The following is a 25222-nucleotide window of genomic DNA, read 5'->3' as shown; positions in this document are numbered from 1 at the left end:
GTTACACCTGTCACCCAAGAGACCACTGCTCACTTCCCATCTTGACCAGTTAGTTAAAGGGATATTCCGGTGTAAGTTTAAACCATGGTCTAACACACCGTGACATCGAGTAAGATCTCTCGAGAGATCAAGTTTGCAGACCACTAGCTTACGTAGTTTTAGCAACCTCAGAAAAGACCACACGATAACAATACATTACAGTATATGCCTTCAAGATGAAACTGCTATCAAAAAGCCAGTCATAGCCACAAATAATGCTCAGAACAGCACCAAACTTCAGCAAAAGTACAAATAGGGTCCCAGCACATAGTTCGAGGCATCAAACAGCTGCTAGCTTAGCCGGATTTCTACTGTAAAGTGAACACAACTCACCATTCCTGCAGCTTCCTCTTGTGTGGAAGCCCGACAAGTCGATTACCGAGTGCAGGACATTTCCAACAATGTTTAAACCAGACAAATCTAGAATGTAACTCAAGCTAATGGTACGTTTCATTAGGTAGCCGTCGCTACTTCCGGGAACTACTGCTTCTGGGATTATGTTAGTACACAACTCAACAAGTTACATTACAAATGTGTAGTCGTTGCAGACATTTTTTTAATGCAGACTTAACACATATTATATCTTTATGATGCCAAGTTTATTGTGGAATTATTTAAATCCAACACACAACATTTATCACCTAGTAGAATATAGCAATTACCTTTGCATTTTTTTAGTCTTAAGGCCTTCCATCAACCGTCTATACAGCGTGTTTTCTCCACTAGCACTATCTTCTGAAAGGAAGCAGTAAAGCTAGCTATTTTCATGATGACTAGACAAACTCTATCAGTGGAGGAACAATCCAAGATGTGGTTGAAAGCCCAAAAAAAGCTAGTTAGTTGACCTTGAGTTAAGAGTCTCGAGAAGACTTGAATGTAATCAGTACATGACTGTATTTTCCCTCAGTGAGAAGCTCCACAACATCCGAGTCTTTGACGGCTTCTGCCTCCAACAACCTGCATTATAAAAAGAATGATTCGATTAATGAGAAAGAAGAAAAACTGGTTTCATGGATGTGTTGATGAAGTTCTTTGATAAACTCATGCACTTGTTTATCCGGTTCCATCATCCGTTTCCTGTTTGAAGACTTGATTGGTTGCGTTAGCGCGCCAGCGGACTTTAACTCCCGTCAAACCCTGCGCCTCAAGCTGCGCCTGAATCTGAGCACAGGAGAGTTTCAAACTATGAATCTGTTTTTCCTTCACACTGACTCTGTGAGTTTCTCTCTCTTCTTCTCTCACCTGCTTCAGCAGTGATTCCCTCTCATTGTCCAGATTGACCCCAGAGCTGATTCTCACTCTCACCACAGTTGTCTTACTTTTCAGTTCTAAAAACAAAGAGATTCATGTCACCTAAAGGAACACTTCCACATTTGTTCGGGAAATACGAGCTTATTTGGCTTCTTGATTTGGAATAACTCACCGCCTTGACAGAAAAAAGGATAGCTGACGTCACACACGCTGTCATCCCACTGATGCTGGAGGGACTTTAGGATCGCAACACACTTCTGAGCACCTCCCGCATTATCAGGATTGTTTTCATCCCAGTTCCTGAAAGAGCCCTCACTTCCGTCAGACCACATCCAGCCCTCTCTGATCAGCCCGATCCAGATGGTGTTGCCCTTGGCCTGGTCTTTAATCTCTGCATTCTGCTCCTTAGTCTTCACACTGGCCAGGTCGATGTGTTTCTGTCTGCAGTAGCGCTGAGCGTCTCGCCATGACATAGGTTGGGTATATAGGAAGTAACTTTCTAACCCCTCACTGTCACCTGGAAAAAATAATTGAATGTTATAGACAAAATCCATCCAACTGAGGATTGCTGAGGTCATATCTTTTATATTCTTCTGGGAATTAGGGGGTGTAAGCATCAGAGCTGAGTTGTCCCCCTGGCAGTTTTGTACCTTCATTATGGCTGAACCACATGGTTGGTGAATCAGATGTTAAGCTGTCTTTATAAGCCTTGATGTAAGCCTGTGTCTTTAAAGTGAAGTCCATTTGAACAAGGTGTGTCAAGCACAAGTTTGCGGCACTTTGAAATGCATAAAAGTTATGATTTAAGATGGTAGCAACATTCAATCCATAATTTGGAGCTGATGTTTTCAGAGATGTCTCAACAGCAAAGATGATAGAAGTGCGCAACTATTCATCATTATTAATATGCAATGTTTTAAAAACAGCAAGTCATCATTTTTTCTCAGTGTTATGCAACAATGTATCATCGTTATTTCCACTGCCTTTCAATTAAATAGACTTTTGATTGTGTTGGAATAAATAAACAACAGGTAATGTGTATTCTCTGTGGCATTTGATACGGACTCAACCCCGTTACTGGTTTAAAATTGGTGTACGCTCATTGCTGTAACTTACATTCAAAGCACAGAAAAGCCTTCAGGTTGCTGCACTGGTTGGCGGCCCAGTTCCCGTTTGGTTCCATCTGCACACAGTTGCCATCTTCTTTGCCTTTTTCCCAGTTGAAAACAGCTGCGACTTCTCCGACGCCCTCGGACCACACCCACCGCTCAGTCTCTGATCTCTCCATGCCGAGCCAGACACCGCTCACATTGGCATCTGGAATACTCTGAACCAGCTGCACGTGCTCCCCCATGCTGTTCAGGGTCACCAGGCCGGCGTAGTTCGCCCTGCAGAAGTCCTGAGCTTCACTCCACGTCTTGGGGGTGTTTATGTAGTGAAACAGACGAGTGCCTGCATAGGAAGTTGGTGAGACAATGCACGTGAAAAAAGGGTTAATATATGTGGTTTTATTTATGTTTTCAATACTTTTTCAGCTCAGTAAGGCTTTCAAGGCGTGTGTGAGCCTATTAGCAACAGAATGCTTTGATTACCACTAAGTGGTGCCATATCGACCCCTAAGATCTTGACAGCATCTGATATTTTGTCACGTTCTCACTTCCAACTCGTCAAATATGGCAGCTTGGTCAGTGAACTCGAGCTTCAGACTATGACGCTCTACCTCCATCTCTGACCTTAGATTTGCACATGAAGGGCTCTGCGGTCAAGTGACCATTATGCAACATTCAGTTAGACTTTCAAAATAAAGCTTGCTGACAAACAATTCACATTTTATGACATATAATGACTTTTTCACTTTTAGTCAAAAACTACTAAAATATAAAATATTTATTTATATATATATATATATATATATATATATATATATATATATATATATATATATATATATATATATATATATATATACATATATTGGGTTAAAATAAATATATTCACCCACTTATGTAAGGAAAGTTATATCATTTACTTAATAGGTAACTTTGAAACAAATCGCTTGACTCTTGGTTACAAATGTACAAAAGAGGATTAAGGCCACTGTAATTTCTTAATTTAGATTATTTTATTTTTTTCTGGAATTCTGACTTTTTTCAAAAAATTCTGTTGTTTTTTTAAAAAGAATCTGACTTCAAAAAAAACAACTTACTTTAAAAAAACAATAATTTGACTTTCTTTACTCAGAAATGAAAGAAAAAAAAAACCTCAATCCTGTGATTAATTCTGAGATTCTCCTCAAATCAAAGACGAGCCCCCTCGTTCAATCACTCAAAAGAACGAGTCTAGTGAGTCTATAAAAACATCCAGTGTGAAATTTGTGATGTCACATTAATAAAAACATGATAAAAACAGATTGTGATTGAACAGAGTGCTGTGGTGCGTGCGTACCTCTTTCGCATGCCTTTAACTCTCCAGTAACATCCATGAGGAGCATCATGAAAACACCTGCAGTTTGAGGATTCATGTATTAAATCCATTCAACACCAAATACAGGTTTCATTAACTGATAGATGTTTTAATGCAGAATGTTCTCTGCACTTACTCCATATGTAATGCATAACTTTTATGTTTTACCATTAAATTAATTTATTGTTTTTTTTAAAAAAAAAAAAAACAGAAATTTAGTTTCACCTGTGAAAAAGATGGTTTGAGGTTCCATGGCTGCAAAAGTAGATGAAAGAGTTTAGATACAGGAAAGTATATCAGCTTAAACAATTTGAATGAATAAAGGATACGCTTATTGTGTTAAAAGTTATAAAGTTACCTCTTCTGATGAGTTGTGTGTGTCGTGTCTCGCTGCTCCAGCCTTTTACTTTATGTGGATGTGAGGCTTTAATAATTTATACTGTATGCAAACCCACCGGGGCATGTGAGGGTTCAATCAACATGTATTTGACTTCAAGTGTAGCCTCTGGCGGGATTAATGGGGACTTAGGTGGCCTGGACGGGTTAAGCTCTCGTATCTGAAGTTTAATGATTGAAAATGAAAATGATTAAGGATTAAGTGTAACTTCTTGTTGTTGTTGTTGAACAACATCCAAATTTGTCCTCTGGGGAATCATTAAAGGATTATCTCGTCTCTTATCTGAACTTTCAACGCACAAAATACTAAAATATCATATAAATACGTTAATATCATATCGAAACGGAAGCAGATCATCAAATCAGAGATTCATTCAAAATCAATGGTTTGTATCATTTGCATGCTTAACATGAATATCAGAATTTCAGCTGAAGGCTGCACAGTCTGCCTTGTTATCACAGTATTGTAAATTAATAAGCCATGAAATGCACCAAAAAATATAACTGCAAATAAATGTAGGGATTAATTAATTTATAAAAATGTTAATTTGTGATGTTTGTCTATAAAACTGAAAACCTACAAATAAAGTATTAAAAATGTATTAATTATTATTATCTATTTATCAATTTGCATATTTACTTCTTTAATTATTTCTTATTCGGGCAGTTTCAGGCCTCCATACACTTCTGTAGGTATTACAAAAACAAACAATTTCACAGACATGGTTGTGTTTAAAAGTTTTATTTGGTTTAAACATTGTTGGAAAACATTTGGCATAATGTAAGTACACAACCCATCAAAGTATACAGAGGTCTTAATTGTTTTTGGACACTTTAATGCAGAAATGTTACATACTATATTTTTAATAGGTTAATAAGTCAGTACAGTGAGTAAAATGTGTTTATATAGCATCTGTTAAAACAGAAGTTATAAAGTACAGCGTGGATACAGGTACAAATAAATAATCTGCATGCATATAAAGAAATATCCATGAAAATTTAAGTATGTCTTGTCACACTGAAAACAACTCAGAGTTTTTTAAAGCTAACTACAGACTGAAACTGGAGGAAACTGTTCCAGAAGGACGGAGCTCAAATGGTTAAAGTGCAATCCATCTTGGATTTGTGGAAGAGATGAACAAAAAGTTTCAACAAAATATATTCATCACTAGATATGAAGCGGGACACCATGAATAAGTACACAAGAACACACAGAAGTTGGATACAGTATTTGAAATGATCACTCTTAATCCTTCAGCAGTACAGTTCAGCCAACTTTAACCCCAACAGCTGTATTGGAGCGATATGGACACCTCTGCTTCATAATTAACATCCTGCAATGAAAGATAAAGATAATAACTCAAATTTTAAAAAGCACTTAGAAATTCACTACATTAACCAAAATGCCACAGAGAACATTTATAATACGGAAACCAAATATGAAAGTGACATTTCCTTTGCCCAAATATGGACTTCCTGTTCCAAAGCAAATTAAATATAGGAACAATTCATACTGTTCTTTTAATGCTTTGTGTTCGTTTGTTTAGATGTTTTTGTTTAGGACCACTGAAGGACACAGTTTTGGATCCAAAATTTTGATTTTTAGATAATGAAGTGACACAACAATCATCATCTCATCAATGGAACATGTGTTTTGTTTGTTATGCATTTGTTGACTAAAGGAATAGTTCACCATTTTTGGTTTCTAGCAGAGATCAAAAAAAGATTATCTATACCACTGTCATGCCTGCAGGTGGTTAGCTGCAGGGGAAACAGCTACAAGAACCTTAAAGTTCACTTGTTGTGTACATTTAATTTTACAACAATAGATGTTGTTTTATGGGGGATTACATGAGAGTAGTTGTTCAGGAAGTTGCTGCTCCCTGACCCTTTGTTGTTTGCATGGATTAAACAAATGAGATTTAACATGTTAATAAGCGAGCTGCAGTGGTGGAGGACAATCCTTAAGTTATGTAAAAGTAGCAACACAGCAGTGTAGAAGTACTCCATTACGTACAGAAAGTAACAGTACAACAACATTAGCATTTAATGTAAATATTGTAAAGTATTTATTATATAGAGAATAAGGTATTTTATCTGAGTATTGATGTGGTCATGTGTTGTGATGAAATGTAAGCACATTTACTCAAATCCAATAATTTCCCCAGGCTGGCTGTTTCCCTGTTTTCATTCTTTATGCTAAGCTAAGCTAACTGGCTGCTGGCTGTAGCTACATATTAAACATACATTAGATTGGTATCAATCTTCTTATCTAATTATCGGCAAGAAAGCAAATAGGAATATCCCCCAAAGTGTTGAACTATTCCTTTAAGAGTATCATTTTTTTAAAAACATTTTTGGCTGGTGGTTGCTGATTTGCCTCGACCCAAAATTTGATTGTACTGTCGTCAGCGAGTGTAAGCTGCCAGCTGCTGAAAGTCAAATATTGTATTTAAAAGATGTATTTTAAGATTAGGAGGCAACACTCACCCGTCTTCTCAGCGACCTCCTGCTGCTCTTGACGTTGGAAGATGACTCCATTTTTGTCACTTCGCCAGCGGACACTGAAATCAGTCACGAACCGATCCTTCAGGCGTGTCTCGAACTGAGAAAAGACAACCACTTTTATTTTTATATACCTGCAGCCAAAACCTTGTTAATGTATCTTTAAGTTATTATAAAGCTGAATAGTTCAATCATCTTTCTTATAATCTTAAATAAAACTTTGTCTGTTTTACTGTTAATTTAAAAGTTGTTATTAATGGTTAAGGTCAACTGCAGAGGATTATACATGATGTTTTTTACCTCTTTCAGGATTGTGTCACTGACAGCAGAGTCGGTGAGATCTGCATCGGAGCGCACCTTTATCCTTATTATCATCTTCTTCACTCTGAGACCTGCAGCATCCCAACAGAGTTGATCCGTTAATGACCCGCCACTTTTTTTTCATGCAAGGGTTTCATTTCTGCCTCGCTATTCAAAGTTTTTTCAATTATTGTTCAATCTTCAACTGTTCAAACTCTTGAAGAGTTTTAATTTGATTAATTAAAATCACCAAAGCAGAGTTTTTCTTAGTGTCCAGCTGCCAAAATCTACATGACAGAAGAGTGGACACGCTCACTCATGGCAGTTTTTGGAAACTCTTGCAGCCTGAGAGAAGGATCAATTGTTGCAATTGTCTACTTTGTTTGCCCACATGGGGCCAGCAGAAACAAGCTGTAAACCAAATGTCTCCAATTTCTCCCAAAAGAAGCCAAAACATCCTGTGTCTGACCAAATCTTACAAATTACTCCTTTAAATAATCAAACAACCCATGGCTATTATAACAATATTGATAATACAGGACTGTCTTTGGGTTAGAGCTCCAATATTGCTGCAATTTCTGTTGTTTTCTTGTACTTTACTACATCGTCAACAAATGTATGAATTTGGCATTTCAGTCGCTCACCTCCCTGACAGACAAACGCAGCCTTGCTGGCACAGTTGATATCCACCCAGCGTCCCTGCTCTGACACCGACACAGCAGCACAGCTTCCTCCATTCGGCTTGCCGGTCTGCCAGTACCTGAAGGAGGTTTGTCCTCCATCTGACCACATCCAGGCATCGTTGAACAGACCAAACCATGCGTTGTTGTTGAACCCGATAATGCCCGTCCATGATTTGACTAAATCTGCAATTTTAGAATTTTGCGTTGAGGTCGTCACATAGGCCAGGTCAGTGTGCTTAATTCTGCACAGCTCCTGACTGGCCACCCAGCTTTCTCCTTCTTTGTAGTGCACATACTTTAACGGCTGGCCTGAAGAGACAAACAGGGAGATGAAAAGCAGTGAACATCAGGTGTTTCCTCTGCAAAGCAAGCAGGGTTCAAGCATGAGATTTACAAGTACGAAGAAAAACAAGAGAGTTTGCACAAAAGGTTCCTTTAGCTGGCGGACATGCAAAGAGGCTGTTCTCTCTCACCATAGAGCAGCTTGCAGGAAGGAAAACTGTATGGAAATTTAAGAAAAATGTCCACGTTTGCATGATTACAAGGTGAAAGTCAGTTTATTCCTAATTCCTTTGTAATTGAAGTTGATGATGTTGGTGTAATAAGGTTGATTTATGGTTGCACGTGAGCTCTACGAAGAGTCAATGTTGTCACCTACGCAAGTGGCCTGTAGAGAGTATTTCTACATGTTCTCTGGTTTGTCTTAATTTCCCCCTTTAAACAGACCCACTCCTTCAGTTCACAGCTGGGTCTCTGGGCTATGAGTGGACAGGTGAGGAGGTCAGGAGGGACTGCAACAGCAGACGAGGTCGGTGTGTTTACTGGGGGGAAACTACAGGTCACAAAACAGGAGAAGCCAGTAAATGTGATTATTCAAAGTGGATAAATGGCAGCCACGGTGCATGTTTCTGTAATGCACAGTTAGATTTCTGGGGAGATGTCACATCAGGCAACAGCGTAGGGCATGACTCTGTACTCGAAGTGGGCGATGTTTGCTCCTGAAGTCGGCATAGCTGAGCAGAAGCTGTTCATTTTTAAAAGACCATAGTTACATTTTGAGTCCAAGTGCGATGTTTTTAAAGCACATTTTTTTTCTCACTTTACATCTGCGACAAAAATCACAGAACAACACATTGTTTACTCACGTTCATAACACACAAAATCGTTTTCCCCTCCACATGATAAATCATTCCAGCGGGTCGTCTGAGAGATCTCCCCACACCATTCTCTGCCATCGTCATTACTGGGTTCACCGTCATCCCACCTGGTGAAGTGCGCCGTGCCCCTGCCATCAGACCACATCCACCTACGGGTCCCTCCTCTCAAAAGCCCGATCCAGCTCAACGTCGTGCGGCCGCTCAGCGTCTTGTCCAGCTCATTCTTGTCGTCCATGTTGTTCACGGTGGCCAGGTCGGCGTGCTTTACCCTGCAGAAGCCTTGAGCCTCGTGCCAGGTCAGGGAGTCAGTGATGAGGTGGAACCACTGTGATGCTTGGGAGCAGAAATTTAGAGGAAGAAAAGCAGAAAAATTATGAACGATGAATCACAAACATACATACAACATCAACAAAAGAAGCAGTGTGTTGTAGTGCTGCACAACTGAGACAACTCTGTGACACAGTCTGATAAGAACTGCACACTGTGAGCTTTTAAAAAGAAATGTATAATAATATTTAGAAACAAAAAGACCTGTCAGTGATGGCATACGATGCTGATTCAACACTGGCAATATCAAAATAAGTTTTTACTTGAGTGGTAACTTAAACAGAGGGGTTAAGGCTCAGGGTGTTAATAATAAACTCTCTCGGAAATTAAAAGTTACGAATATTTCTATATGTCGCTCAAACAGACACCTTTTTATAGAGCCTTCACATGTCTGTACAGTTACCACACACGAATACTTACGATTCCCAGCAGTGGTCTTCTGAAACAAAAGGATGATCCCTGTGAAAAAAAAGCACAATGTGTCGTTTTCATCCTTCAACCACCATCAACGGTATAAAACCGTTGGTCTTTGAGTTATTAATTGTCCTTACCGATGAAGGAGATGGTGCTTTGTAGCAACGCCATTTATCCGTAACCTAGAAGAAGATAAAAATGACATTTTATGAACAATTAAGTCATTTTAGATGAATCACATCAGTTACAACATCATTTGTGTAGCTCTGTATTCTACATTACGGGAGAATTCAAATGACTATACATTCTTAACGCAGACTTACCTCCCTTGATGTTGAAACCTTGCAAAACCACCTCAGTTAAGGAGCGTTGTGCGTTTTGAGAACACTCATGGAAATTTTTCTCACATTGTCATGTCATTTCATGCAAAACCCCGTCCGTGAGCGAGGAAGGAACACGAGTGGATTTGGTTACCAGTGGTCCTTCGACGGCAGAGCACAGCTCGTCCGGTTGCCCACCCTTTTTTGTGTGTTTGCGTTGTTTGTCCGCAGATTTGCTTTGCATGCTCACCAAGCTTGTTCCAAAATTCTTCCATTCTATCCAACTTACTTAAATAATTGACTGATACGAAACATCTAAAATCAGGTATCGTGTTGCTTTGTTGCTGTTAAGTGAAAGCGCTTGACTTTTCTATGCACTTACAAAAAAGTAAGTGCCTGCATGCGGCCTGCATGAGGCCTTGAAGAGAGAAAATATGGACTTCCTGCTTGTACAGATTGTTATTAAAGCAACATTATGTCATTTTTTAACCTTAAAATAACAGCTTCAGATCAATTTTGATGGTACAGTGTCTTGTGACAGGGTGAAGGTGTCTCTGTCTGAGCCACTCCACCCCTCTATCATGTGTTTTTGTAACTTCATTCACTCAGAAATTGTGGGGGGGCACCAAATCACACAATATGTCAATTTTTACATATTGTTGCTTTAAATTTGACTAAAAATTGCTCATGAGTTACACATTTTAAATCCACCAGTTTTTCTGCAGTGCCAGCAGTGCTTTGTATGGACTGAATTTCCCCATAAAAAAGACATCTCAAGGCAAAAAAAATGAACACAACATAGTGCACAGGATGTTTAATTTTGAAAATGTTTTCATTTTATTCACAATCGGATACAAACAGATACAAATTTCAGACCTTGGGTTGCAACTCTTCAGAAATATCGACATAGTTCGACTGCGCTAGGCAGAATGTTTCTCCCGTTTTCAATGACTAACACATTTTTCCTAAATGTCAAAGTAATCTTTTCACGTGCACTTATTGCTGCTTCAATAATATCTGGCTTGAAAGCTTAAAAAACATTTTAAATCAGTTTGGATGTAGTGTATTTTTCATAGAGATTCATGACATGGCTTGGATTTGAATAGAAATATAATCAGCACATGGCCAAAACAAATAAAAGAAAGCTCACTCTTGTAGCGAAAAGGTTAAAAAGCCTTTATTCTGAAGGCTATTTTATTCTGAAATTCACTTGTTAAAATCAAGGCTTTAGCGACCCACGCATAGTGGCACAAACTGTACGTGACCACCAGACCCGTCTTTTCTACGCTGTTGTCTACACAAGCAGCCTCACAAAGCATTCTGGTAGCAGAGGGTTGTGTTTCAAGAGACGGAGCCTCGTGTTGCATTCTGGCAACTTTATGCAAATCAGAAAACCCCTGAAAAACTATATAAACTGAACATTGTCGAGATAAAATGAAGACAGACTCATCAGCTGTGTGGCTTATATCTCACCTCAGATATCTTCAGAGAGACATTTCACTGATATATTTTTGTAATAAAAGTGATGCTGGCCGCCATGTTCGGTAGTTTGAAACCCTGCAGCAGGCAGACCATCAAGGTTGTAACATGCTCAGTACACAGTGTAGCCTGTTTGAAGGAAGAGAATAACTGCAAACACCTGATCTTAACTTACAGCTGACAAATACAAAGTCTGACCACCAGATGGCTGTGCATCATCTACAGAAAGAACAAATGACTTTAAGAGAAACTTTGCATCCAGTTACATTGAGCAAATTGAAAGAAATAAGAGGTAAAAATACTGAATTTGTGAGCAAATCTTTTTTTCAATTTACTCTGTTTACCCTGTTCAGTCCCTCGAAAGGCTAGTCCACATTTATCAGCTTCAGTCCAGTCAGAGCAGCAGGGGTCGTGTTTCACCTCACACCTGTCGGAGACGAGACAGAACACACACTCTGTAGTCTGACTCCCTCTACGGGTGAACATGTAGAATAGCGAGGAAGCAGAGTAGAGAAAACACATTATTGGTCTAAGACTACTGACACTGTCGATGGCTTGAGAATGAAAGACAGTTGTATGATTATTGAATCAAAAAGGTGAACTGTAATCTATTAACTGTAATAGATTCATATCTATAAATTGTATTTTTTACATTAAATATAGGTTGAGTTACTTGTTTCCTACTTCCTACTTTCTTATAACTGCCCTTATTAGAGCCTCGTTGACCTTTAAAAGTTTGGCTGCTATGGCAAAACTTGTACAAGTCAGTCAAATTAGCTGTTTCCCACTGGCAGCCAAGTATTGACACACTTCTTAAAACCACTGAAAAGAAACCAGATCAACAGAATAAATAAGATGGGAGTTTAAAAGAAGTTTAAGAAAGCAGAACAACAGAAGTAAATAAGAATGTATGGCAATATTGTGTATTTACTTGGTCCAAACTGTACTTGCCAAAAAGAAAAAAAATACAAGTTTGTTAGTTAATGATCTGATAAATGCCCCTTGGAGTGGGATATATACGCTAGGTCTAAAACAACAATAAAAAAAAATGTGAACTAGGTTAGAAACACATCTACTTTTAAACATGATGAAAGAGGCAGGAATAAGAGATGATTACAATCTACAACAATGCATTATAAAATTTGATGATCAACTGATAAAAGTGAAAGTGTGATGCATGATTTGATAACAAGAAGACATCTGTTTCCTGCTAATGAAGACATATGTGTATTATGAACCTACAGAGTACACACATATTTCCTGTTATGAACCCAAAATGTCCCAATGAAAAGAAGTGAGGAAAACACACAAACTGACACAAGGTTTTTTAACACAAAGCAAGAATGTAGGCCAAATTTACAGTGAGGACTTAACATGAATTTCGTCTTAGTACTACATGTCTACACTTTGTCCCCAATATTTTCAGATTAAAAACAAGAAAAACTGTAACAAAAAAGGGAGGAAACTTGACAAAGTCTTACCATGCTGTTGTTTCCCAGTGCGTAAGTCACCCTCCAGCTGATCTTGAAATCAGTGATGCCCTTGTTTTTCATCTCTGCCTCCAGCTAAGAAGCATTAACAAGAATGACTCTTTACATGTGTCATACATTATTAGATTTACACATAGATGTTGCTCGCCCCCTACAGGATTCTGGTCTGGTAATCAGCACATGGACTTTCTATAAATCAAATGTTAAGTGAAGGTTAACTGTTACCATCTACTCCATGCCTTCACACAGTACAGGAGACTTCACTTCACACATGCACATATGAAGCAACATCTCAGACAAAACTCTTTCTCACCCGGCTCAAGATTTGCTGCTGGATGACCGGGTCACTCATGTTGTATTTAGCGCTGATCCTCACCATAGATTTCTTCCTCAAGTCTGAAAAATGGATTCTGGTGTGAATGCATAGCTGACATGTTGGCAGTGTTTTGAGTGTTGTGATTTAAAGATTTGTAATATTTGTTTAGCATGTTTTAGACAATTGACTCAGGTTTATTTTAATATACTATTAAAATGAATTAACTTTGTACCTTCTTGAGTAAGGTAATCAATTTTACTGAATATAAATATTGTTTTGTCTCAAAATAATGTTTTGATGCCTATTTCTAAATAACTAAGTTTGGAGTGTTTTGAATATTTTGACTATTTTAACATTTTCAATTTGGAATATTTTAAGATAGAAAAACACAAACTGGTATACAGAAAGTAAGAATGATATATTATAATGGAATGTAGGTCTGCATCTAATCATTTTTATCAAATTATCAGTTCATCTCAAATGCTGAGATATTTTAAAAATGTCAATTACATCTTCCCAGCGGCCGACTGTGATTTATTTAAGTTTCTTTTTGTTGTTTTTTGTTCAATCAACAGTCCAGAACTCAACAATATTTGGTTTCCAATTATATGAAACAGAGGAAAGCAGTAGATCATCACTTTTGTAGAGCTTCAATCAGCAAATCATTGACATTTTTGCTTTAAAATGACTTTTTTGCAAATCAACAAATCAGTCTATAGCTATAGTATAAAGCTTACATAAACATATAAAACACTTACAGTAGCAGAGAAACATAGATTTGGTGTCACAGGATCTCACGCTCCATTTCCTGTTGTAAATATAGACACAGTTCGGACCTCCTCCTAAGTTGTCCACCAGCCCCTGCCACTGGTATCTATACAAGGAGTGACCCCCATCGGACCACCTCCAGGAGTCTCCCAACAGGCCGATCCAGGCCAGCGTTCCTGCCGGCACCATGCTCTGGACTTCCTGGTTCTCGGTCGGGTTCCTCACGCTGAGCAGGTCTGTGTGGTGCTCCCTGCAGTAGTGCTGAGCGTCGGTCCACTTCATCTGTATTTCCACGAGAATCTTTGTTTCTGGTGCACCATCTCTGCCTGTGACCACGGAAAAAACATGATGCACCAACACATGCTGTAAATATATATTTTTTCTTAATTCTCAAAGGCCTGTTTAGCCGAGAATATGGAAATTCAGTAAGAATGAAGGATCATTGACTATGTGTACATGCACACTAATATTCAAAAAATTTTCTTAACAATATTCTGACTTTAATATGGGTCGTGTAAACAGCATATTCTATTTGGATATTCTGAATTAGGCCTTATTCCAGGTGTAGCATTTTCTGATAAAGATGTGAGGATATGCTGATGTCATTTTTTGGACATGCATACAGCACATTTAGAATATGCATCTCAGTTGGGGTTTGTGATGCCTCTTGTCTGTTTACGGTAAACTCTGTGTTCTCATGGATGTCTTTTACAAGAACCAACTAGCTTACACAATTTACAAGAGGTAGAGATGCATGCCAAAAAGAAAAGGCCACAGTTCTGGTCAGTAGGACGAAACACACCTCCCCCTCGTTACCTCACCTGGCCTCCTCCCGCCTCTCTCTCCTCACCTATTCCTCGTCTGTTCATCAGTGTCTGTGTATTTAGTCTCTGTGTTCCCTTCACTCCTTGTCCGGTTATTGTATGTCTTCTGCATGGTTTTGTCAGCCCTGTCTGCCCCTGCTCTTGCATGCTTTTGCCTGCTCTTGCCTGCTCTTGTCTGCTCCTGTCTCTGGTATGTGTTTTTGGATTTTGAGTTTTGCTTTTGCCTTTGATTTGAACTTTGCTATTTGGTTTCTACTTTGTCTAGTTTTGGTTGCTACTTTGCCTCTCGTCCCCGTTTTGTCTGCTTTTGGTTTTTGTACTCAGCTTTAAGAATAAAGCTTGCTTTTTGTTTTTCCCCTGATCTTGCCTCCTGTTTGGGTCCACCTCCTTCATCCTGAGTATTTCCTTTAAACCAAAACCTGACAGACTCGAATTAGAGGTGCTGAGGAGGCTGCAGCACCTCCTACAAAGATGCATTATAAAACCCATCAATTGATAAAAAATAAGAGTGTGATGCATGATAACATTACAAGTAGACATCTGTTTCCTGCTTCATTAAGACACATCATATTAACCTACAGAGTACACACTCATTTCCTGTTATGAACCCAAAATGTCCCAATGAAAAGAAGAAGGGCGTAAAATACACAAACTGACACAATGTTTTTTACCCAAAGAAAGAACGTAGGCCAAATTTACATGAAGGCCCAAATAGTTAAACATTTGACATAGAAAGTGTTTTGCAGAGTTCCTCCTAAATTAAAAACCAACAAATGTCAAAAATGACTTTATAAGAGAGTCTGGAGACGTTCTCTCCGTCATCATCCCCTGGCTGTTGTTGACCATAGTATGTTGGTGTTAAGTGTGCCATCTTATGTAGCGCATAACAGTCCCAAATTGTTGTTTTTTTTGTTAATAACTATTAGAAATAAATGATCCCGGCTATTCAATGATTACAATGCAAACTATAGAGACCTGCTCATCTACTATATATGTAAAAGCACGTGAATTATATTTTTTACATTATTACCATCAAAGCATAGGAAGTAGTGAAGTAAGTCACAGTCCAGGTCTTTCCATTCACCCGTATGTTGAATGCCAACACAGTGCTGGATGCCCTTCGTTTCGCTGGGTCCGTCGACACCCCAGTTCCGGAACTCAGCTTCACCATCTCCATAGTAACCCTCACCTGGCAGAGACCAGCTCCAGGTTACAGCATCCTCATACAGCCCAATCCAAAAATCGTTGAAGTTCCCCATTTTGTCAATGACCCTGTTCATGTCCTGAGGATTGTTTACTGTGGCCAGGTCAGTGTACCTGCTTCTGCAGTAGGCCTGTGCTTCAAACCATGTTTTTGGTTCACTGTGAATGAGAATGTAGTCGCGGCTACACCACCTGGAAAGGCAGTAATCTGTTGGAAGAAAAGAGAGAATTGAACAATAACCTGTGAGTGCATGATGTAGCTATGAAGTAATGGAATCACTAAAAAAAAGAAGAAAATATTGAAGAACCATATCAATCTAACCAGAAAATTGTTCTACTTTAAATGAACTGAGGGCATTGAGAAAACATTACTGTGGTACTGATAAAGGAGATACAAGTAATTTTCTTCATTTGAGATGTCAGTGTAGACCTTTTGGTTGGAAAATACTCTGTCAGCATAAAATAGAATCATCCATTATCACCCCATTAAATGTGGTTGTGAGCTCTACAAGCTAGGATGATTGTATTACCATGTGATGTAAATGACAGTATCATCTGCAAATGCGATGACCCTGTCACGACGGATTTCAAAACTGCGTATTCATTTACCATGGCGTGGGGGGCGCTGAGGGACTTTGTTTTGAGGAAACACCCAAGTGCTGTAGACCTTGACCTCACACAGAGGCGGTGGTACATCAGGATGCATTACAGTCACATAGCGACCCACAACCCCACCACAATCCAGGGTCATCAGATATTGTGAAGTCGTGGAAATGACCTGACAGCTAAAACATAGAAAAAGAAACTGACAAGGAGCATGTCTTTAAACTTGATTTATCCTATTTTCCTAAAAAATATTTGTACTGTTATAAGTGCTCTTGGAACTGCACTACTATCTACCAGAAAACCAGAGATGACTTAAATCAGATTCTCAAATGGGAAATCTTCTTCCTCAAGACTTAAAATATCATAACATTAGAAGAAAAACTGAAAATGAGGCTATATTGTGTTACTACTGAATGCAGTATTTTATATCTCTGCACATTTATTGATTAGAGCCAAAAATACCCTACTAGAGTGCTCTGTCACTTGATGGTTAACACGTTAATTTGTGTAGATAACTATTGAAACAACAAATGTTTTTTACCATAAAATAAAACTAATGAGGCCACTGCTCAATCAGTCTAAAAAAGACGCAAGTTGAATTATTTACTTAAATAACAGCCCACGTTTGAGACCATAGGCATTTTAGGCATTTTAACTAGAAGTGTTTGTGAGAACAAAACCAGATCACTTTGATAAGGTGTTGGGACAGTTTCCAGCTATGTTAGTGACAACAAACCATTTGTTTGGTTTAATCAGAGAGGTCAAAGATGTCAATTTCAATTTGTGGTGACAGAGTTGGGTAAGCATAAATATTTTCCTAACCAGATCTTAAGCAGTGTAGTCACAAAAAACTGAACTGAAAATCAATGAATGCACAGTTGCAACGTAAAGAAACATTACGTTTCAACGTAGCCATGGTTTGCAGCATAGGACACTGCCAACATTTTCATTCATTCAACCTTGTACAACTGTATGTTTACCTTGTGTTGTCCACTCGGACGTCATCACTATAGTAGCTGTCCCGAGGGTAGACAAGCTGGACCAAAGTTACAGTGTAGGGAACCAGTAGATCCAATGTCACCCATTGACCGGGTTTGTCTTCTGTTCTGCTGCAGGTGGAATACGAACCATCAATGACTTGACTAACTGAATTTTTCCATCTTGAAGAAGACTGAAAAGCCACTCCTCTCACGGCCAGATTTTCTAGTGAGGAGAAAAGTATTGATAAATAACATTAGTTTGCCAAAGAAACATCTGCAAAATCATCCTTTACTTGCAGAAATCCAACAAATGCCATTTGGAGGTGTAATTAAAGTCTAAAGAGCAATTGGTGTTTTCTTGAAATGAAAGCAAGTAGACAAGACAAGTTTCAAGTTTTTATGATGATTGGGTTAACGCTGAAGCAGACAATTCTAGATGGCACGCTGGGCAACCCAAAGCCTCAGTATTTTACCACCAGGGAATGAGAATCAATAATCAAACTATCTTTTTCTAGAATAATCCACTTCAGCTTTAAACAAGCGCCGTAATTTCACACAGAAGGCTGTTTGTGTCTCGTGTGAAACCAGAGGTCAACCTTGAGATATTTTAACTTCTTAACATAGTAAGTTACGCCACATACATAACGTAACATAATGAAGTGTAGGTATATTTGTAACAAATTACAGAATTAATTAAGTTATTGTAACTCTGAGAAGTTTTCCTCAACATAACTTTTTAAGTACTTTGTTTACCTAAACCCAAACTGACTGTGATCGTACGATGAAGTTCTGTTACGCCTGTCGTGGCATGCTGCAACAGTCATGTTGTTGTGGGGAACGGTGATAATATGACATTTAATCATAGAGTCGCTGCCAATGAACCTATTCATTTGATTAGATATGAGGATATGTTGTGGGAATCTTATCCAATTCCAGGCTTTCAGCAACATATGCAAAGTAAATAAGATAATTTCTTATCTTGCTTTGCACATGTGCATCATGTGTATATGTGTGGTAAAATTTCAGAGTTCACTTAAAAAGGAGTAATATTACTTTATCATAACTGGATAAAATTCTGTGTTTTGCTTCCGTCCCTGGTTAAAAGTTTTGAGTCTTTTTCACCACCAGGGAGGAAATAATGAAAGCTTTTATCCTCATGCACTTTGTTCTTATAATATCACATGCCCATGAATAAAGTCAAAGGCTTTGCTCCAAGTGGCAGAACGCTTTATAGTAGAGCTGTGATTCATTTCATATTGTGTGTGTGGAACTTACCAAGCACAGTACCAAACACACGTACTTCACAAATAGTCAAATTCTTCTGCAGTCCAGGGAGAACAACATGGACAAAGCGACCATCCATTATTCCACACTGGTAGTTGTATATGCGCTGTCCAGCTGAGAGGGAGATGACGGCACACCTGAAAGAAGGAGGAGGTCTGCTGTAAGTAAGAGTTAAAGCAGCTGGCAAGTACTACATATAGTACGAGTAGTATACTAAGTACTTTTTTGTTCCTGCTAATATTACCTCTGGTTGCTGGTGTCATTCTTGAAGCCTATTCGGACCTCAGCACCGTTCAGCTCTTTTGAGCAGCAGTCACTGACAACAGACACAGCAGTTATGCGGTAGATACTCCTCAGGTCAACTCGCCACCAGGGGTTGTCTTGCAGTGGGACTGAGGCACAGGTTTCTCGTGAGTTTTGGTCAATGGCCATATTTGGAGCAGTTGTACTATTAGCTGGTTCTGCGGACTGCATAGCTACTCCTCTCGGTGCCACATTAGCTGGTGTCGTGAAGGCAGTTATGGACAAAATGAATAAAAAGAAACTAGTTACTGATGCATTTGGAAAACAACAGCAATGGTCTTATTAATCACAGTTTAGCTGGACGACTATGCTGGCAGCTCTTTGTTGCTTGTATATCAAACTGAATGTATAGATGAAACACAGTATTGGACAAATTTGTGTACGAAACTGGCAACCATCAGAACAACTAAACCAAGCTACCAGCATGACTAAAATCACCAAAAACTCTTATTTTCTCACCAAACATGTCATTTTAATGTATGCATCTTGAGGATTATCAATTGAGGAGACAGTATGTGTGCTCTGCATTCTCTTTAAATCAGATTCGAATTATATTTTGACATGCCTGACATTTTGCCTGTATTTTCTATTTAAAGGGGCTATGTGGAAGCTGTCATGCTGGCAGCGGTAATTTATTTATGTTAGCAGACTTAATTTCCAAACTAATGTTAGTTTCACAAAGAAATCCACAGTCCAGTAGCATTAAACAACGTCGACACATCAGGCTTGTAAAGGAGACCGGGAGAGACGAGCAAGATCTAAGCAAGATCTCTTTCATGTCACGTTACAATCTACTCAATCATAGCAAATAGTGATTTAAGTGATTTAAACATGCAAATTGTGACAATTGTTACTTGGAGCCCCTTTAAGATTTGAATTTGGGAGTAAAATCTAGTTTCTGGGGTTCAAGGGAATAATAATAATCATTTCTGTCATGTCTGTTTGTTTTGTGGCTGTGCAAAATGTTTATGGTAGTTTTTATCTTGCCTGTGACTTATTTACAGTTTCATCTAAGCAGTTTTTGTCTTGCATGTGGATGGGATGAATATGTTACGTATGGCACAGTATGTTAGCTTATGTGTCCTGTGAATAAAGAGTGAATGAATATAGTTAAATAGCTCAATTTTAACTGCGAAGAACTGCTTTGCACTCACAGGATCAAAACTAGTAATAACTGAGCAACAAATAGGTGCTACAAACTCAGTAGAAAGGTGAGGGAAACAATTTTGTGTCAATTTCTCCTCTGAAGTTTTCACACAGGAAACAACGAATAACTGAATCAACTATAGGTGCCTTTGCTGAGTGTTGTCTTACCTCCTTTAATGCGGGTAGTGGCGTACACTCTGACCTCACAAATCTGAATCATCCGCTTAACTCCAGGGTGGTAAATGTTGACATAACGTCCTGTCATCTTGTTACAGCTGAAGGACATTGTTATGTCATCGGTCACGGTGATGACTGCACATCTGAGGGCCACAAAGACAATCAGTACAGGAATAAAAACTATTGATTAATAGCAGGATGATAACTGATGCCTCCACAAAAATGTAGCAAATGCAGATTTGTTAGCAAATTTACAATTTTCTTAAATAATAACACTAAGAAGCAGGGTAAACAGTAACAGGAATTGCAGCAGACCAGCCATATATCCAGAAATATATATTTTAGTTAAAGTTTTTAATTATTTTACAAGTTAATTTTACTCCACGTGCCTTAAATTGCCCAATTTTATTTCCATGCTCAAGTTGCTCATCGTCGTACTGTAAACAATGTGCAGCACATGGAAAAGAAAGTCTTAGCCCAGATCTTTGTTTTTCAAATATCTGCTGGCTGCACAAGAAACCTCGAAACATTGTCCGTTGCCCCCAGAGACTAAATAGTCGTTAGACAAAAGCTAATGATTTTAAAGATAAGCAAAAGTGGTGACAACATTAAAAACCTTTTCCAAACTGAAAACATCCAACATGGACAAAATGTTATTATGAATAATGGTGTGAAAAAAAAATAGCAATTCAGGCTCCTTTATCACATTACAACACCTGGGATTGTTGTTGCCATTGTTCTCCAGCGAGTTACCGATGTGGATTTCAGCTCCGTTTAGATCATAAAAGTTCATATCTGATCTTCTGACGACCTGAATTGTTGAGATGGTGTACGGACCCCGCAAGTCCAGTCTCCACCAGGGGTTCGTCTGCCACAGAGTTGAAATGCAGCTCCCATGGATATAGTTTGAATACGGTTTGCCATCAATCGGCGCGCTTGATGGATACGTGGGTTCCCAGATTGAGGACTGCATAGCCACTCCACCCCGAGCCACGTTAGCTGGAGAGTAAGCACAGTGACAACTATCAATGTTTGTGATGTGAAATATGTAAGACGGAGGGGTAAAAAGGAGAAACTTAATTTATAACACAAAGACTACAAGTGACTGAGTGACTATCTGAAAAATATGTATAGCTGGGGAACCTTGACATATCTGATGTCTACGAGGCATAAGGGTTAACAGTTTCACCTCCCTCTCACCGCAGATTTCTAATTGCAAGTAAACAAAAAAATAATAACTACAAAACAAGAAAATTGCAACAACTGAGTAAAAGTATATTCTTATTTCAGCAGAGAGCTGAATATAGACCTTAGTTTTCACTGAAGATATTTTGTAACTCTAAATATCAATAACCCCAAACAATGTGTCGATTTCTATTTCATTATGGTAAAGGAGCAGCATGTAAGATACGGCCACCTGTCGAAGGCTGTGCCAAACAAATAGGGGACAGCATATCACAAGAGTCTTTGCTAACTGCTGCTCTAACTATGCTCCTTGCTCTAGCTAGCTTTGAAGTGATTAGCTGTTAGCTAGTGGCCTTATAAGCAAACTAGATAATGGCAGACAGACAGAGGTCAGTCTGACGACAGGGGATGCAGTGCAGCATGTAGAGCTGAATGTTTTCACATCTTACTCTGTGATTTGAAGGATTTATTTCAACTAAGCTAGAGGTGTATGTGGAAATACAAACAAAAGCTGTTTTGGTTAGTTTTGTTTATTTTGCCTCTCTTAATTCTTCTTATGCAAAAGGTGTGAGGTTGTCGGGTGGTGAGGAAAACAGAATAGAAACACAAAAATTAAGAATTAAATTTCTTGACATCTTGTGAGTTCATTTTAAGTATTAGACTTAAAGCTAAGAGTGCTTGCAAAAAATAACAAACTTATATATAAGTATATATATGAAAAAGTAAAAAATTGTTAGAGTGATACCAAAAAATATATTTTTTGGAAACATAAGCTGATAATTTTTACAATATAGGAAAAACAGCAATTTCTGGTGTATTTGTCAATATATATAGAATATATTATTTGATATATAATCATACATTGCAAGTAGATAGTTAAATATATATTTCTGCTGAAAAGAGTTGTCACATTCTGTTGACAATGTTAGTTATTTTTTTAATGTTTTAAACTGAAATTCAGGCCATAACTGAATTAACTATAGATGTCATTTATCAGTGTTTTTTTACCTCCTGTAATGTCGGTGCTGGCGTACACTCTGACCTCACAGAGTTGAAGTCTCTGCACTTCTCCAGGGATGACAATGTTGACATAACGTCCTGTCATCTGGCCGCAGGTGAAGCCCATTAAAACGTCCCTGATGACAGTGATGACGGCACATCTGGGGGGTAAAGAGAAATACAGTGTGGCAGGATGATTATTCCTACCTCCTACCTTAATGCAGATTTGTCAGCATCGTGTTCATTTTTTTAACATAACATGAAAAGGCAGGATGTACAGTTACAGTTAAGGCACCTCGGATTGTTGTTGCCATTGTTCTCCAGCGAGTCACCGATGCGGATTTCAGCTCCGTTGAGCTCATGAGCGCAGCAGTCTGACCTGCGGATGACTTCAATTGATGAGATGTTGTACTGAACCTGCAGGTCCAACCTCCACCAGGGGTTCACCTCAAAAAGAGTGGAGAAGCAGCTCCTGTAGTGATAGTTTGAATTAGGATTGCCGTCAATCACCAGGTTTGATGGAAGCGTGGGGTCCCACACTGAAGACTGATCTGTAACTCCATCCAGAGCCACGTTAGCTGGAGAGTTAGCACAGTGACAAAGATTATTGAATCAATAATCGATAAAGCACTTGATGAGTAGCTGAAACATTTTTTAAATTAAAGGGAGAAAATATATTTTCTAAAAAAATATATTTTATAAGCAAACAAACAAATAAGTAGCTTATTGACTCTCTTCTTTAGTTGCTCATTACATCAAATCCTTGAAACAAGCGTATTAACAAAATGCCTGTTGCATTACCCTACAGTATGTTTTATGTTTTCTTTTTCTCTTCTGGTGACAAACAATTTCCTTTCTCTTCTTTAGCGACCTTAACAAATCAGTATCCTTATTTAACAGTTCATCCAGTGTTGTAAAGAGACCCAAAAGTCATACTTGAGTAAAAGTAAAGATAATGTGTTGAAATATTACTTTGGTAAAAGTCTCCCATGCAAATAGTATTTCAGTGAACATAAAGATATTTAATGTACTTGAGTATCAAAAAAATAAATACATTTTGGAGTAAAATTTTGCTTTTAATATCTTCTAAAGCCTTTTTTGACTATTTTTAAACATTTCAAGACCTGCATAACAGTTGAAGCCCTAGAGAGTTCAAATTATTTCACAAAAAAATCAAAAATACATCAGTTTAAAATAGGTGAATCTTCTTTCCTGTATCTTCTCACAACCTGTCAGATTCATCTTTGAACAAAGCCTGTTCAGATAAGAACCAGGTTAACTTATTAACCCGTATAAAGAAGCTAAAACTAGCTCCGTCTCAACCAGCTAAAGCAGTAAAATGCATTTTACACATCAGGATTAACAATCTCATAATGTCATATGTAAACATGAACAAGTACTTTTGGTTTTGATATTAGGTCAAACTTGCTAACACGTACTTTACCTTCCATAATGTATCTTTTAAAATATTTTCTTACCTGCTTGGTGAGTGATCCTCAACCTGAGAAGGATGGACCCTGCAAACAAAAAAACAACTAACAGTAATACAAACGGATTCAACACAAAAGTAACACACACACACACATTCAAGGGAACTAATGGTAATACTTTAAATAACCATCATTAATACATGGTACATTTATAGAAAATCAATCTTTAGTTAAGTTATGAATAATTAATTACTGTGTAAGTAATGCTTTGTGAGACATTTATTTTGATTTATTATTACAAATGTGTTGTGACAATCAAATTAGTGTTTCTAGATTATCTACAGTATTTATTAAGCATTTACAAACTATTATAAACACCAGTTTCATTTTTACAACAAAAAGTGCTCAACAAATGGTTTATCAAGCATTTCATTGTTTGTTAACAGTAAAATAAGTCTTAACTAAAGTTTAATCAACTATAATTGTACCTTTTATTAACGACAGATCTAATAAAATGTTGCTGCATCAAATGATCTCCCATCTTTTAAAAGATGTATTATACCTTGACAAGATCCAGAAATTCAAACGCATGTACATTATTTTGTGACTTACCCCAAATAAAGAGGAATTTCCAACTCCACTCCATTAATCCCAAAACATGTGTCGATGATGTCCAGACTTTAGCTTACAAAACAGCTCAAGCTGCTGACCTCGGGTGCTCCTCACCCTTCCTGATACATGCATTTGAATTCACTTTTATACAAATACATGCAAACCACATTTACATCATAATATGCATGCGTGACTGTGACCAATCTGAAAATAAGGCATCACCTGTCTACTGTCTGAGATCAAGTGTGTTGTCATCATGCAGGTACTCGAGGCCCCTTCAAAATAAAATGATTGTAGTGACTGGGGCGACTAAAGTTGATGACTTAAGTTACTAGTTATTTTGCAGAGTGCATGATGCATCAGAACCAAAGTATTGCATTTCTTAATTAATGTATTTAATCGGCAATTGGAAAAAATAAATGCTGATTCTGATAATCAGGAAAAAAAATGCTGAATATTGCATCCGATAAGTAAGACTTTTAGGGTACTTTGGCTTTGGGACACAGTTCACAGTCTTGTTAATTTATAAATCCATATCTTAAATTGATATATTTATTATAAAAAT

At 38.1% G+C, this 25222-nt stretch overlaps 3 protein-coding genes across 4 annotated transcripts in view; 1 reads left to right on the top strand and 2 right to left on the bottom strand.

Moving 5' to 3' along the window:
- LOC115589579 (GTPase IMAP family member 4-like) overlaps window positions 1-25222 on the top strand; it is an 80038-nt gene that overhangs the window by 36286 nt on the left and 18530 nt on the right. The window lies entirely within an intron of this gene.
- LOC115589572 (macrophage mannose receptor 1-like) lies at window positions 4918-9738 on the bottom strand. The gene is made up of 7 exons (XM_030430545.1): window positions 9673-9738; window positions 9542-9580; window positions 8783-9127; window positions 7599-7946; window positions 6955-7046; window positions 6640-6754; window positions 4918-5483 (listed from the first exon to the last, which is right to left on the bottom strand). The coding sequence occupies exons 1-7, from the start codon at window positions 9704-9706 to the stop codon at window positions 5476-5478; spliced, it is 981 nt and encodes a 326-aa protein (XP_030286405.1). The 5' UTR covers window positions 9707-9738; the 3' UTR covers window positions 4918-5475.
- On the bottom strand, window positions 10655-25116 carry LOC115589536 (uncharacterized). 2 transcript variants are annotated; one of them, XR_003985543.1, is made up of 16 exons: window positions 24094-25116; window positions 23126-23193; window positions 22911-22994; window positions 22625-22776; window positions 21148-21430; window positions 20423-20574; window positions 19050-19305; window positions 18797-18942; window positions 17522-17744; window positions 16545-16720; window positions 15763-16143; window positions 13899-14234; window positions 13138-13220; window positions 12816-12899; window positions 11679-11761; window positions 10655-11463 (listed from the first exon to the last, which is right to left on the bottom strand). XR_003985543.1 is itself a non-coding variant. In XM_030430480.1 (15 exons), exons 2-15 carry the CDS (start codon window positions 23176-23178, stop codon window positions 11756-11758), a joined length of 2415 nt encoding a protein of 804 aa, XP_030286340.1. In that variant the 5' UTR covers window positions 23179-23193; window positions 24094-25116; the 3' UTR covers window positions 10655-11755. The 2 variants fall into 2 exon arrangements, 1 of the variants encoding a protein (XP_030286340.1); XM_030430480.1 differs by having other exon boundaries at window positions 10655-11761.

This window comes from Sparus aurata, chromosome 10 (assembly GCF_900880675.1).
Source record: "Sparus aurata chromosome 10, fSpaAur1.1, whole genome shotgun sequence".
Taxonomy (NCBI): domain Eukaryota; kingdom Metazoa; phylum Chordata; class Actinopteri; order Spariformes; family Sparidae; genus Sparus; species Sparus aurata.
Note: the sequence above shows the minus strand (reverse complement) of the source record. Positions and strands in the feature narration are given on the sequence as shown.

What these genes read in the sequence shown, in the direction of transcription:
- LOC115589572 (XM_030430545.1), bottom strand. Translation starts at nt 9,706, where the DNA reads ATGGCGTTGCTACAAAGCACCATCTCCTTCATCG. An exon ending in AAGCACCATCTCCTTCATCG is followed by an intron (nt 9,581 to 9,672) that starts GTAAGGACAATT and finishes TTTTTTTCACAG; the next exon opens with GGATCATCCTTTTGTTTCAG. An exon ending in GTGACACAATCCTGAAAGAG is followed by an intron (nt 6,755 to 6,954) that starts GTAAAAAACATC and finishes GTCTTTTCTCAG; the next exon opens with TTCGAGACACGCCTGAAGGA.
- LOC115589536 (XM_030430480.1), bottom strand. Translation starts at nt 23,178, where the DNA reads ATGGAGTTACAGATCAGTCTTCAGTGTGGGACCCCACGCTTCCATCAA. An exon ending in CAGCACCGACATTACAGGAG is followed by an intron (nt 21,431 to 22,624) that starts GTAAAAAAACAC and finishes CTTACTCTCCAG; the next exon opens with CTAACGTGGCTCGGGGTGGA. An exon ending in TCAGCGCCCCCCACGCCATG is followed by an intron (nt 16,144 to 16,544) that starts GTAAATGAATAC and finishes TTCTTCCAACAG; the next exon opens with ATTACTGCCTTTCCAGGTGG.